This window comes from Montipora foliosa, chromosome 7 (genome assembly GCF_036669935.1).
Source record: "Montipora foliosa isolate CH-2021 chromosome 7, ASM3666993v2, whole genome shotgun sequence".
Lineage (NCBI taxonomy): Eukaryota > Metazoa > Cnidaria > Anthozoa > Scleractinia > Acroporidae > Montipora > Montipora foliosa.
Window position 1 is genome coordinate 28,660,180 of NC_090875.1, and position 15,000 is coordinate 28,675,179.

Here is a 15,000-nt window from a genome sequence, read left to right on the forward strand (position 1 = left end):
GCCAATAAAAGATGGCTAAGTTCGTCCCACGCACGAGTTTTGATACCCAATAAAAACACAGATGAAAACCACACGTCTTCTGGATCACAACCAAATCCAACACAAGGACAATAGTACGCTTCCCACTGGACAAACTTAGTCAGTAATTTATAGTGTTGGCATCCATATTTGCCAATTCTGTACAGACGGCGCCACCCGGACCAAACTTGCCTATTGACCTGCCATTCGCGAAATTTTTAATCGCTTGTTTGCTTTTCTAAGCTTTTGACTTAGGGATACTCTCTTCTAACAACTTTGATTTCTCTTCCTAGTTTTTGGAAAACGAAAACGGCTTACGCTATTCACACCAGAACACTCTGCCATCTTCACTCTAATGGCTTCCAACAATCAACAACGAATTTCGCATATTTTAATTATATTAATTATATAATCTCGTGGGAAATTAAATCACTGAAACAATACCCCCAAATTACTAAAGAAGTGTGAATACTTTTAGAAGCCATATCAAAAACTCGTGTTTCGTGTTTCATAAGGGGTTCCAAACACCTCGAAACAATAAAAGCACTCTACGGCGTCGTGCTTTCATCTGTTTCTCGGTGTTTGGAACCCCTCATGAAACATTCACACTCGTTTTTTTTGTTTTGCGTAACGCACATATTTTGGACAAAAAGTTGGGACTTTGTAATATAATGTAGTAGAATGTAATATGATTGCCATCAAGCTATAATGGCCGTAGCCACACATCTAGCCGAGCGCGTGGGGAGGTTATAGAAAGGCGATCATTATTTGGAATTTATCCGCGAAAAATCACTGTGTGGTCCCGGAGTGGAGTTGATGTGATAGGAAATTTACCTGGCCTTAAGGCTGTGGTGTTTTTATGGCGATTCGGTCCGTTGCTTTGTGATGCGAGAGCAATTTGTGGGAGCCTTTCTTCTCTTAATGAAACTAACGAAAATTCGTAAGCCACAAACCCGTCTAAAACGGACACTGTTTGCACTCCAATTGCACAGAAAAGACGAGGACAACTGTACGTAGAGGTAAGTGAAGTTTATTTCTACATTTACAGCTTATTTTCGCATTTATAAGCTCAAAGTTAATTTTCCCATACAAAGTCTATAAATCGTGTGCCGAGCTTGGGCTGCCTGTGCTCTATCTTGTTCACGTTGTACGACGAACTATCCTGTAACTGGATAGGTACTAACGCTTTTAAAGTAAAGGTAGAAAAGTAAATGGTTCATTGTATGCTCGCGCTGTCGTCAAACCTAAGGTTTGGTACCTTCACGTTGTTGTTTTGTAAAAAAATGGCAAAAAAATGCACGGAAATGCGTGCCGCTCGTGAACCACGATTATTTTTCCTTTTTCACTAATAATATTCTTGCTACGTGGCGTTGTCGTTGCTGTGGGCGTCTTCAATAGGGAGCTTAAGCACGCGCGTTTTTGAGACGCGGACCGGCAACCGGAAGAGAACATTCCGCGTGGCAGGACAGTGGCGTCTCCCACATTTTTCTATTAATCATCTCTAATGGAGAAACAATACTTAGCAATGTAAATGAGGTTGTGTGAAGACAAGTTAAAAGGGACAACAGCTCACTTCCGGTTGCCCTCCGCGTCTCAAAAACACGCGTGCTTAAGGCCCCACAGACGGATTTTTCGCGCGTTGCTAGGGAAGTGAAATTTACTTCCGGTGACTGACGTCCTCATATCGTGAGATGACAAGAAAAGTCACTCACAAGCAAAAATCACTGCACTTACTGTTGTTTCCATCCAAAGTTTTTCCTCGCTCTTCCTCGCGCTCGTTCTCAGATCAACTGCGCATGCGCAAACGAATTGACTTCCGGTTTGAGAAAAAGCTAAATTTCCAGCAGTCTTTAAATTATGGCACGTTTCACCCCCAAATACAGAGTATAGCTAAGTTTTAATTTTTTCAAATCATCTTTTTTGAAAATGTTATGGTTATTTCAGTATCTTTTATCTCTTCAAAAAGAAATTTTTTTAAAATAAAAAGAAAAACATGCTTGGCTGGATGCAAAAACGAATACAAATATCAAACCACTGATTAAATACCCAAATTGCGTAGCACGTAGACAAATTTAGAGTTTTCTTTTATTGGTCACGTGACCATGGGCGTGGCATGATGAAGTCATATTTAGGGTCGTTGGTAACTGACCAAAATAATGCCAAATCCTCTCAAATTACTTAACCATTACATCCATAGCAAGGCACCCCCAAAAATTACGTCAGTGGGCAGGCTCGAAAGGGTTTTCAGCTGAGAGCGCGCGCGTAAGCCACACACGCCATTTGTAAGGTGCTTGCGTCAGCTCATGATTCAAATGGATCTACTTATTTAGAGCGGTTTTCAATTGAGTGTCGAAAGTAATTAGCGAATTACTTTGGTTTTTTATTACTTCACTCAGTGATTGGTTCAAAGTTTTCTCGCCACTTTTGCAACCAATCAGAAGTTAAACCAAAACCAATCGTGGCTCGCGCGTGCAAATTTTCCCGCGCTTTTTGTCGGCTACGTGTAATTACTTCGAGTTTTGCTTGGTTTACTTGATTGTCTCTGTCCTTTTTGATTGGCCAAAGTAATCACTTTGGTTTTGGTTTTACGACACTCGATTGAAACCCACTCTACTTATTTATTTATTACAATTTAATGGCAACTTACAAAATACAAAAAAAAAAACAAAACAAAACAAATACGGATAGTCCGTAAAAGAGTCAAAGACCCATACTCAGGCAGACCACCCAGCTATTAAAAAGTACAAAATAACAAAAGAAAAAAATTATAAATCCAAATATTAAACATTAAAAAATATACAAGGAGAAAATAGATCTACTAAAATATACCAGAAATAAACAAACATCGCTAATTTCGCTCACCTTTCTCATAATTCCTATATCAGGAGCCCAGGGCTCCTGCTACATATATAAGGAATATAAATAGAAATCTCCTATTTACAAAAACCAAAAAATTATACACAAACGGTTTAATGGTCACTTCAATCCGTTTGTGTTGGTCTGTAGCTCCACTCGCGCGCGGACTCGAATGAGCTGGTGACGCATGCTTAATTGCTGATTTTGTAACCCCTCATTTTTCCTGATTTTGCAACTTTACTCGCTTATATCTCTGCTTCCAGACGGTGAATTTTTTTCGTTTTTTGCATGCTAGCTTAGATTAATTTAAAACGTTTGTCTTTCAAATTAAAAAAAAATTCTGTTGGTGAAAAAAAGAACTGTTTTTTCCGAAAAACTGCCCGATAGATTTTGCTGAATTTTAAATATTTTAGAGAGTATTTCTAACATTATCCGGTAACGCTGACTGGGAAAATTTTACTGTCCCGTTTCTTCAAAAAAAACAACATATGTTCAATTTAAGGCTCAATATATGGTATATGGTTGCCATGGTAACGTTATTTTCAAGGAAAATATAATGTCAGAAATCTACGATGGGTACTTAATACCCTGGCCAAATTTCGCTTTTAATATGATTACCCTAAGTGTATCTAAGGACATAATATGTTTATTTGTTTGAAAACAGGAGAAACTATTTCGAGCCTCCTTAAGCTCCCTATTGGCGGACTAGGGAGCCTAAGAAACATGCCATTCTGCCTGTTACGTTCCTATATTTTGAAGCCGTAAGCAAATTAATGTTTTTATTACATCCATAAAGAAATCACTGGTGATCCTTGCAACCTGATTGGCTTCCCAAATCGCACTATTTTTTGCTCTAAATCGCACCAGTTTCGCCAGCCAATGAGAGAGCAAACAAAACAACCAATCAGATTTCGAGGCAAATTGGTCAGAGGTAATGGACCGATAGACAATAAATAAATAAATAAATAGATAGATAGATAGATAGATAGATAGATAGATAGATAAATAAAACAACCAATCAGATTTCGAGGCAAATCGGTCAGAGGTAATGGACCGATAGAAATAAATAGATAGATAGATAGATAGATAGATAGATAGATAGATAGATAGATAGATAGATAGATAGATAGATAGATAGATAGATAGATAGATAGATAAAACATGTACGTAAAACTTTCTCATTTATGTGGCAATTGGTTTGCCCCAGAGGGGTTAAATGTTAATCCCGGTTTGCCCAACTTATCAGCAATTTGCATATGGTAATGATTTTGACACAAAGCCCTACAACTGGCCCTATGCCACTTCAAGCCCAAAGACATTGCGTTTTCCAATACGCAATGTTCTTTCCCATAATCAATGAGCCTGTCAGATATTACTGGCAAATTATGCCCTCGAAAGAGTTCTTTAAAAGCACAAAATACAAGTCCGGAGATTCATCTGTTGTTGTATTCAAATTGCGTGACTTTTGAGAGCCTCGCATGTCTGCGGCGTTCCTTCATGACGTGACTCTTGACTCCCAACCGACCTAAATAAGGAATTCTGACACTGTAACCACGCTACAGCGAAATATTCAGTTCCAGGATGTTCCTTGCTACAATTTGTAAGAATATTCTTCAAGAAACTCGACGATGCCAGGCCTTGTCAGTTTTCTGGCGACCACAAACAACGCAACCGAAGCCGCTCGAGGAAAGCGAAGCTTTCTGTGTTAAGAACCCAGATATAGCAGAAGTCGGCGCTTCCCAAGTGCGCTCATTCGAAGACATCCCGGGTCCTGCAAGAGGTTTTAGGTCCTTCGTGGAATTTTATCGCAAATCTGAAGGCTTTGCGAAGGGACACAAGCTCAGCAAATCTCTCTTCGCAAAATATGGCCCTATTTATAAGGAAAGTTTTAGCGGTCACACAATGATCCATATCATCGATCCGAATGACACTGAGAAAGTTTTTCGAGCTCAAGAGAAGTATCCTCAAAGATTGATGCCGGATTTTTGGATTTCGCATCGCGAAGTAAAAATGGAAGTGTTGGATTAGGTGTGACGTACGTGGCTACGATGGCTTATTGTTGTGAGCTTTATGTCACGAAATTTGATCAGAATTTTGAATCAGGAAGCAAGCATTCATTAATTGCATGCTCGGATTAATGCCTCTAGGAACGACGAAGAAGGATCGGGATTTGTTATCGCCCCAGGGGAACAGCGCAAGTGCCAAAGTTCCCTGCTTCACGTTTATTGTTTATTATCACCGTTTATTTAACGCAAGAAACGAAACTCATGCAGATTAATAAGGTTTGCGCAGTTAATTGGATTTACGCTAATCTTAACCTAACGCTAACCCTAATACAACACTAACATTATTGTTGGAAATAGGTCTCAAATGCTTAGACTTGGATATAAAAATTGGGCGTACACAAGTGAGTGCTAGTTGTTACGAAACCTGTTCCAAACCTTGTGATGTCTGCAAGAAAAAAACCGCATCTTTGATTTGTCTTTAATTTTAGGGATGGAGAAGAGTGGCACAGGTTAAGACAAATTATTTCTCCCAAAGTGATGCGCCCAAAGACTGTAGAAGAAAATCTTGATAACTTCAACGCTGTTGCCGACGATGCTGTTTCAAGATTTGTTAAGCTGAAGGAGGCTTGCGGACCAGATGATTGCATTCCAGACTTGGAAGGAGAGTTGTCGAGATTTACCACAGAGAGTAAGTGATAGTTATATTTAGATTTATATTAGCCGTTGTATGTAAGTTGAAATTGCTGGCCCATCTTTAGTTTTAACTACGAAAGGAGTGAATAAACTGATTATTATAAGTACGGGATGTTTTCACGTGACGTCATCGCCGCCATGTTGGAGGATGAAAACAAAAGATTCGGTTCTTTTGTTCGTCCACCAAAAGTCATACCTTTCTGTATTGTTATTGGTGTCACTACAGTTTGGTTGGAAACGTCCTGTACTGTAAAATTCCCTTAAAGTACCTATGACGCTTATTTTTTTCCCCGTTTTTTAACTTCTCGTTGAAATATATATAGTGTCTGGAGTGTAGTACTTACAGTGGTACTATGATAAAAAAAAAATCACGTCCTTTTTTTCTTCAGATTTTGAAAGTGTGTTTGCTTAACACCTGCTTGGCAATATATTGGGCTTTGATTTTTATCCAAAGGTTGTTTACTTTGAGTATAAATTTTGGATTTCATGGTCCGCTATTACTCACGTTCAAAACTGACCGACTGGATCTCATTGGGTTGGATCTAGGGAAAATTGACGTCATTCACTCAATAGCTTAAAATTTCAGCGTGTAAATGCAGTTTATTATTGTTTATCAGCTTAAAACAAAAGAATGGAAATTTTTCAGTCATTATCATTATTGTTATTAAGCACGAACGAGACCAAAGGACCCATGCAATGCAAAGTGCCGCCCAAGCAGAAAATTTAGTTAAAAAGGCTAAAAAGTACACAATAATGTCAGCATACATGAATATCAAAAAGAACAATTTAGTGTGTGCTACGAAAGATGGCATGCCCTTGATCTCACAAAAGACCAAGTGCACGGGCTTGCCACGTCCAATGTTGTTCGCAAAATGCTTGTCAGAGTTTGTTTCAAAAAGTTTTAAAAAACTTTGATACTGGAAAGGCTACTCCTAGGCACAGAGTTACAAGTACAATTCCATAGGTTGACAATGCTATTGAGATAAGAAGCGACAAATTTTCCATTGTCCAAAAAATCAACAACGAGAGGCTCTACGGTAAGACCAACACAAAGATCAGCTGTTGCAAGGTTACTCAGCAAGAGTTTGGACGGCGGATAAAGCGAAGACTCGCTGCAAAGAGCGACTATGATCAGAGTATTTCCAAGAAATGCCGTAATGGATAGAAAAGTGTTTAAAATTGAGATAAATGTCAACTGGCCGTGTATTCCAGCAGTTAAATCTGGTAAGCCATATAGTTGTTGAAACGTCGTATAAATGTGATCTGCTTTTCGTCTTCAGAAACGTTTGCTGTAGCCATTAATCTGCCGCAGCGATATGACTATCTGAAGTGTTGGCGCGACTTTAACTTCAAGCTGAAATGCCTCAATCAAAATTCATGTTTTTAATTTATTACAAGTGACATCCATGAACAATAGATTTCATAAAACTGAATTTAACTAGGCTGGGAGATTGTTTTACTACCAATGACTGACTTTTCTTCCACAGTTTAGGTGTAGTAGCAATTTTTGTTTCATGATGAATACCGCGATAAGGGCAAAAATATACATTAATTTTATAGTCAAGTGAATTACTTGGTTGCAACATGTGCAAGCTAGCATTATCCATTTCAGGAAATCTTTCTTCAATTCAGAAAACGTCCTGTTAACCTTATAAGTAATTTATTCCTCAACTTAAATTAAACCTGTCATATTTTGAAAGACGACCTTTTACTGCATGAACAAATAGTGCTGATTGACAACTTATATCACGTCATGATATCGCGTGTACTTAACGTTATCGATATTAATTCCCGATGTCTTTGAGAAAAAAAGCTCCTCTGCGGGAAAATTGAAGATCATATCCACTTTTTTTTACCCTTATACTGAAGGGAGCATTTCTGTAAAACTGGCGATAAATACACAACCTGCGATCAGGCGTTCTCAGTTTTCAACAGAAGGGGACTGAAGAAAAAAAAAAACGCCTGATACGAGTCACCTGCTCGTAGCCCAGAATCTGGACACTTTTCTGATTGGTCGTAAAATAAAAGAGTTTACCATCACGCCTTTGTGATTGGTTAAGCGATTGAATATCTAACTTCCGGTGCAATTTTAAACACGGCGACTGGCGGTTCCAAAATAGATATACTTGTATATATCCAGCGAATTTTCAGCCCGGAGACCGTAATTTTTAGCAGCTATATCTTCGTCTCTTCATGATTTTATTAACAATTGAATACATCCGGAAGATCATCTGTTGAAAAGAAGTTTTAGTCATAATTCTGATGTTATTGGGTAAGAGCGTCATTTACATATTGAAAGTGATTCCGAAAGTGTCACAAAAATAATGCGCAGTTGTCACAGTTGTGGGGAGTCCCCAGGTGTATATCTTCAGTTCAAACAAGTATTATCATTCAGTAGCCAAGTTCCACGTTTCATAACTTATGTTTTAACTCGAGAACCCGGATCTAACTTATTGATAACGAAAAGGCACTTTTCCCTGCATTTCTCCGGAGTGTCAATAATTTCTGAATTCGACATAAGGTGGTAAAATTTTACTACAGAAATTTCCATCTTTGTGATCCGGTTTTGGTATCTCTATAACATGTAAAAATGTATCGAACTTTAAAGTTCCCGCTTTGGCCATGCCAGGTGAAGTTGATCGCGCAATGAGGGATTGGTGACGAGTGACGTCACTCCAACTGGTCGTATATTCCAGCGGTTAAGATCTGTGAGCAGTAGAGTTGTGTAAAAGTCGTAACCATGTTTTGCTTTTTTTCGTCAGAAACATTTGCTGTAGCCATTCAGCCCTGCAGCCATAAGTTAACTACAAGATGGAAAGCCTTGATCAAATTTAAATTTATGCTTAACTTGTTTTTTTTTTCTTTTTTTTTTTTCCTCCATTTGATTTCTTCATTTGTCGAATTATTCTTATTTTTTATTTTTTTTTTAATTTATTTATTTTTATCGAACACATAACAGAAGTTTACATTACACTTGAATACCAAGATACATATAAAAAGAAAAAGAAAACAAATACAACTTATAATCTGACATACAAGCCAAAACATTTGTCAAATACGCCATATATGAACTATCAGCTTAGACAAACAAGAGATGGAGCTGGTTTGACTGCCAAAGACTGCCAAAGACTTTTTAAACTCGGGTTTAGGAGTACTTTAATTTTTCTTGTTTGATAGTAAACATTGAAAAAGGGACAAAAATATGAATAAGTAATCCATCTATTTAGCGCGCACGGAAGTTGTAATATCAATTTCAAGGAATAATTCTTAAATTCGGGAACTTTCATGTTACCGTTTTAAATAATTTATTCCCCCACATAAAGAAAACTGACATGTTTTCAAAGACGACGTTTAAGCAAGCAAACAATAATGGTGACTAAAATATTTCAAAAGGAGACCAGGTTGAAGATAGTTTTTATGCTACTCTCTATGCTAATCTGGTGAGCAGTAGAGTTCAGGGGCACCCAACGTCAATTTTCGGAAAATATCTGTTCGGAAGACGATTTGAGATCTAGAATTTTCGGAACATTTGTTGTAAAATTTCTTGCTTGCCTGCCTGTCCTAGGATTTCGAACATCTAAAAAATGGTATAAAATGGATTTTTACTAAAAAGGTTACCTAGAATTTTCGGGAGCCTTTTTTCTGCCTGAAATTTTCGAAAAGATAAGTTTTGATCCCTATAATTTTCAGATCACTAAACTTTCAGCTAGGAGATCCGAACAGATGAAAAATTTTTAGGGGATAAAAATATGCCTATATCTACCGTTTAAATACTAAAATGCGTTTAACAACTGTATTTTTAAGAGCTTCTGCCTGAGACACAGGGGCAGACTTGAAAATGAAGGTCGGCCGATTTCGCTTAAAATTGCTACACAAGTAATTTTGTCGACTTATGTAATATGCCAAAGTTCAGCTTCAACGACTTTTTTTTAGCCGAGTTCTGGATATCAGTCCCTCAGGGGTCCCCAGAGGCTGATTTTCAGTGCAATTTTGGCCACTTTTAAATCTCTCTTTAGCAACATGAAATTAATTTCAGGCCAAAAAACAAAACCATCTTTGTAAAGCCCTATCCTTAGGCTTTTATGGGTGAGAACATTAGCTCATGGAAATGTGTCGCTAGCCTGTGGCTGTTATCACAACTTGGTCATATTTGAAGCATATGGGAAGCAACCGGAAATGGCCTGTTTTTCAGACCAAATATTTTCCATGCCCATGTTTTATATCTTGAGGTCTTAGTATCCCTGCAAAGTTCAGCCCTTAGTTTAGTAATATCAAGAAAAAAATACTAAGGTTGAGGCTTTTTACTAAGAAAAAAACTTACGAGAAGATGGTTAACCAGGCCACTTGCGGTTTGGTTTACTACACTTTTCACGAGATTGTGTGAAGAAATAGCACTCGTATACTAAGCGTTCGTTTTGGTGATAGGCCTAAACCATCTTGACATTTTAGCTTTTAATTTACGGTTTGGCTAACTACACTTTGCACGAGATCGTGTGAAGAAAATAGCACTCGTTTATTGATTAAGTCTAACCGCTCGTTTCATTGATTCTGCAGATGCTCCGACAATTAAACAATTAGCACATAAAAGCACATAAGCAAACACATAAAAATTTCTTATTAACGGCAAGTCTTTCGGTGACAATTAACTTCAGAGTCTCTTTTAACCATAACTTGGAAGGAAAAAGATAATCGAAATTAATGGCTGATTTTTGCAGACACGCTTTGTTGAAACTTTTAACCAGAAGTGGCCTGGTTAAGCATCTTCTCGTAAGTTTTTTTCTTAGTAAAAAGCCTCAACCTTAGTATTTTTTTCTTGATATTACTAAACTAAGGGCTGAACTTTGCAGGGATACTAAGACCTCAAGATATAAAACATGGGCATGGAAAATATTTGGTCTGAAAAACAGGCCATTTCCGGTTTCTTCCCATATGCTTCAAATATGACCAAGTTGTGATAACAGCCACAGGCTAGCGAAACATTTCCATGAGCTAATGTTCTCACCCATAAAAGCCTAAGGATAGGGCTTTACAAAGATGGTTTTGTTTTTGCCTGAAATTAATTTCATGTTGCCAAAAGAGAGATTTAAAAGTGGCCAAAATTGCACTGAAAATCAGCCTCTGGGGACCCCTGAGGGGCTGATATCCAGAACGGCTAAAAAAAGTCGTTGAAGCTGAAACTTTGGCATATTACATTAGTCGACATAAGTACTTTGTGTACCAATTTTAAGCGAAATCGGCCGACCTTCATTTCCAAGTCTGCCCGGTCTCTCAGGCAGAAGCTCTTAAGTGGTTTTGAACAATATTCTCGTTGGGTGCCCCTGAGAGTTGTTCAAACGGAGTAAAATAGTTCTGCTTTTTGTCTTTACAAACTTTTGCTGTAGTCATTTCTCTGCAATAGCTACACGATACCGTGAAAGCGTGATTTTAGCAACAAGCTGAAAAGATATGATCAAAATTCACGCTTTTTAATTTGTCAAACATCCCATCACTGAGCTATCGACTTAAGTGGAAGTACAATTTAAGTTGCTGAGCGGCTGGTTTTACCACCAAAGAATGATTCTTTCACACCCTTACATGTAGGAGTTTTTAACGACAACAATATTATCCAGCTATTGGGCTAGAAACTAGTATTTTCAATTTCAGAAAATATTTGTAAATTCTGGAAACTTCTGGCTGCCGTTATAGGTGATGTATTTCTCCACACAAAGTAGACCTGTCACGTTTTGAATGACAAACCTTATGTGGACAAATGGAAATGGCGACTGATGCCATGAACATTTCAAAGGCAGAGCAGTTTGTATCGTACGATATGTTACCTTTCCGTATCCAAACACCACAAAGATCTCTCGGATTTCTGCTTGGGTACTACTCATCCTAACTCCACCATGTTTAAATAATGCAGTCCACCCGAGGTAGAATTGGCATTTATTCAGCTTTCTCGTCTCGTTTAATATTGAAGATTACAAAGAAATGTTAATGAAGTGCAACTTCAGTTTTGATTTACAACCGTTGTTACTCCACCAAAAAATGAAATTTCATTAACATATCTACAAGAAACTTGAACTAAACTGAGTATCACTCTTAGTTTAAACTACAGCTATTGGAGAATAATCTTATTCGTTAACCATCGCTTTTTTTTTTCGCGATAGGCTAAGGATGATATATTTCCATATGAGCTTACTCGATTAACAACAAAGAACTTGTCTGATTGTGTCCTTCACCGCTTGCCTCACTTCTTCTATCTTCCAGCTGTAAATAATCGGGTTTAATGAGGAGTTTAAGAAAACTAAAGTAAATGTATAACTCCAAGCAAGAGCAACAGATGAAGACGGCTCCGAATGAATGATCAAAGTTACTGGTATTACTTGTGGTAAATAACAAGCGACTAACGTAAATTGCAACCACAGTGCAGTGAACACTGCCTTCCTATATCGCCCTATGTTCAATTGATTGGTTTGGTTCAGTTGTTGAACTTGGTTTTGTACTTGATGGTGATGATGACGAAGGGTGACGAAAATCTTCGTGTAACAGAAGATCGAGGTTAGTAAACATAGTGGAACAACTATATTGGTGTACCGCAAGGTTATTGTGGGATCCGAATAAAGCCTCATTGATGAAGAGACAATGGACACAGCCCAACACGTAATTACGACAAGGTTGATTCGCTTCAAAGTTACAACTTGTCTGTATTTCAGACGCAACAACAGGGCGAGAAGTCTGTCCACACTTATCGCAGTAACTGTCAACAGAGACACCCCACACAAAATAGTGCTTGAAACAAAAACTGGGTCCAGTAAGTAGAGACAAATATTCCAATGTTCCTGCAATATAGTCACCAATAACGTAACATAGAGTGGCTCCGAAATAAGACCAACGCAAAGATCAGTTGTTGCAAGGTTTCCTAGCAACACTTTGGATGGTGTATGAAGTGACGACTCCTTGCGGAGAGCAATTAGAACCAAAGTGTTTCCAAGAAAAGCAGTAATGGACAGAAAAGCGTTTAAAGCTGAGATAAATATCAACTGGCCGTGTATTTCACCACTTAAATCTGACGAGCAAAAAAATTGTTCAAAAGTCGTAGAATTGTTCTGCTTTTCGTGTCGAGAAACGTTTGCTGTAGCCATTACTCCGTGGCTACATGCATTTGTTCGTGTTGGCTTGACGTTACAAGCTCAAATGTCTTGATCAAAATTTATGCTTTTTAATTTACTATACATGCCATCCACTAGGTATCAATAAACCATATATATTCATAATCTCAGTATTGGACCGGAACTAGCTTGCAATGGAGGCTAATGCGGGGGAACCTTTTCAAATGCAAATACTTTTTAATATCTACCCCACATTAGCTTCCATTGCAAGCTAGTTCCAGTCCAATACTGAGAATCCGAATATGGTGTATTTGCATGGAAAATAAAGCAATTTAACCAGCCGAGCAGATGGTTTTTTTGCTAAAGACTGACTTCTTTCCACATTTTAGGAATGTCAACGATTTTATGTCTTATGATAATTATCGAAAAAGGAACAAAATACAAATTTATAGTCAACTGTGCTATTGGACTCTCAGCTTCGATTTTTCGTTAATACATGAAATTTTTTTCTTAATACAGGAAACTTTCTGTTATTCTTATAAGTAATTTATTCTTCAACCCAAAGCAGTCATGTTTTGAAAGACGCAATGAATTAGGACAAATAGTAATGACGACTGATATCACGAACATTTCAAAACAGAACAGTTTGCTCAAAGATGACTGATACAACTAAAAACATGTTCGATCTAAAAGATGAGGAAGCGGAAATGATTTTGCAAAACAGGAAGTGATGTCCGGAAATGTCCTTTCCCGTGCGCCGCATTCTGGAGAACAAGATGGCAGAACAGAAATTAAAAGAAGTTCCAGCAGTTCCGGATCCAATATTCAGCAGTTCATAAGAACTGTTCTGAATGCAGTTACAAATTAGCAAGACCAGTCATCTAGTATAAACGAACCGGGAAGCTCACCGAAACAATATTCTTGCGTTCAGAATGAGATAAGTGCTCGATTTCGCATACCGCGAGGTCGAGCTGAAGGAAATGCCTCTTCGCTCCGACAAAGGGCTAACGCTCGAAACGTCAGCTTTCCAAATCTTTCACGGTGGTTATTCGACCTTTATCAACTCGTTTGATAAAATCAATTTCTTTCAATTTCCCACCGACGCAGTACCACAGTTTCTTTAGAAAATAAAATTTTGTTTACTTTAGAGAAGCACTTGTCTCTGGAGAACTGTACTTATAGACTTCGCCAAAATGTGCTACAAACCCTGCTTGGAGTAAGCGTTGGTGCGTTATAATTACTGAAAGCCACAATAAGTTATTTTGTTCGTCCACCAAAAATCATACCTTTCTCTATTGCTATTAGTGTCTCTACAGTTTGGTTGAAAACTTCCTGTTCTGTAAAAAAAAAAACTAAAAATCCCTTAAAGTCCCTGTGACGCTTATTTTTCTCCAGTTTTTTAACTTCTCGTTGAAATATCTATAGTGTCTGGAGTGTAGTACTTAAAGTGGTACTGTGATAAAAAAAATCACCTCCTGTTTTTTTCTTCAGATTTTTAAAGTGTGTTTGCTTAACATCTGCCTGGCAAAATTTTGAGCTTTGATTTTTATCCAAAGGTTGTTTACTTTGAGTATAAGTTTTGGATTTCACGGTCCGCCATTGCTCACGTTCTAAACTGACCGACTGGATCTCAGAGGGTTGGATCTAGGGAAAAGTGACGTCATTCAATCAATAGCTTAAAATTTCAGCGTGTAAACGCAGTTTATTATGCATGCAAAACGCAAGTTTTAAAATCTGAAAGCCCAAAACTCCCGTGCTGCATATTAATTCAGTCGCCTACAACGCATTGCATTCTTATGCTGGTGAGTCCTTGGCGTCATTTTCTCCTCTATTCAGGAATTTTAAGACTTTAAATTGGAAAATTCCAGTTAAATTAAACAACTTTCTTTTGGAAATTAAGGCTTTAAACTTTAACCAATTAGTGTTCAGTTAACGTATTTTTGAAATCCAAGGAAAAAAAGATTTGATTTTTTGATCATTGTATCACTTTATAAAATTTCCTCGAAGTGTATCCACGCTTTTTATCGAGCCTTTGATTTATACGCAAAAGACCTTGGCCGAGCCAGTTGGGTCCTGGTAATTAATGACGTCAAAGAAGTAAAAAATGTAATTCCATTTCTGAATTGTCAGAATTGCTCTGCGATAAGCAAAAAAGATCCTTTTAACAAGTTAGTCTAAGTAAGGTTTAGGCAACTGCATGTCGGGCCTCCCAGAGAAGGGTGGGTTTGGTGGTTTCTTGTCTCCTTGTTCCCATGAGAATTTCCTCGTGTTCCCTTGTTCACTTGTTCTCAGACTTTTGATCCTTAAAATGGTTTATGGTCCCTTTTTCCCTAACT

At 37.8% G+C, this 15,000-nt stretch overlaps 2 protein-coding genes across 3 annotated transcripts in view; one reads left to right on the forward strand and one right to left on the reverse strand.

Annotated features, from left to right (window-relative positions):
* Positions 1-15,000, forward strand: part of LOC138011713 (cytochrome P450 11B2, mitochondrial-like) — a 21,631-nt gene that overhangs the window by 4,990 nt on the left and 1,641 nt on the right. The window contains exons 1-2 of one of the 2 annotated variants that reach the window (XR_011124774.1): positions 4,175-4,909; positions 5,369-5,568. Coding sequence is in view for 1 of the 2 variants with exons in the window: in XM_068858844.1 (XP_068714945.1) it covers positions 5,369-5,394 (26 nt within the window). In the remaining variant the exon portion in view is untranslated. Of the gene's footprint in view, positions 1-4,174; positions 4,910-5,368; positions 5,569-15,000 lie in introns of those variants that run through there. The other variant, XM_068858844.1, reaches the window with a different exon arrangement.
* On the reverse strand, positions 11,481-12,720 carry LOC138010741 (melanocortin receptor 4-like). The gene has a single exon (XM_068857714.1). The coding sequence runs from the start codon at positions 12,695-12,697 to the stop codon at positions 11,759-11,761; it is 939 nt and encodes a 312-aa protein (XP_068713815.1). The 5' UTR covers positions 12,698-12,720; the 3' UTR covers positions 11,481-11,758.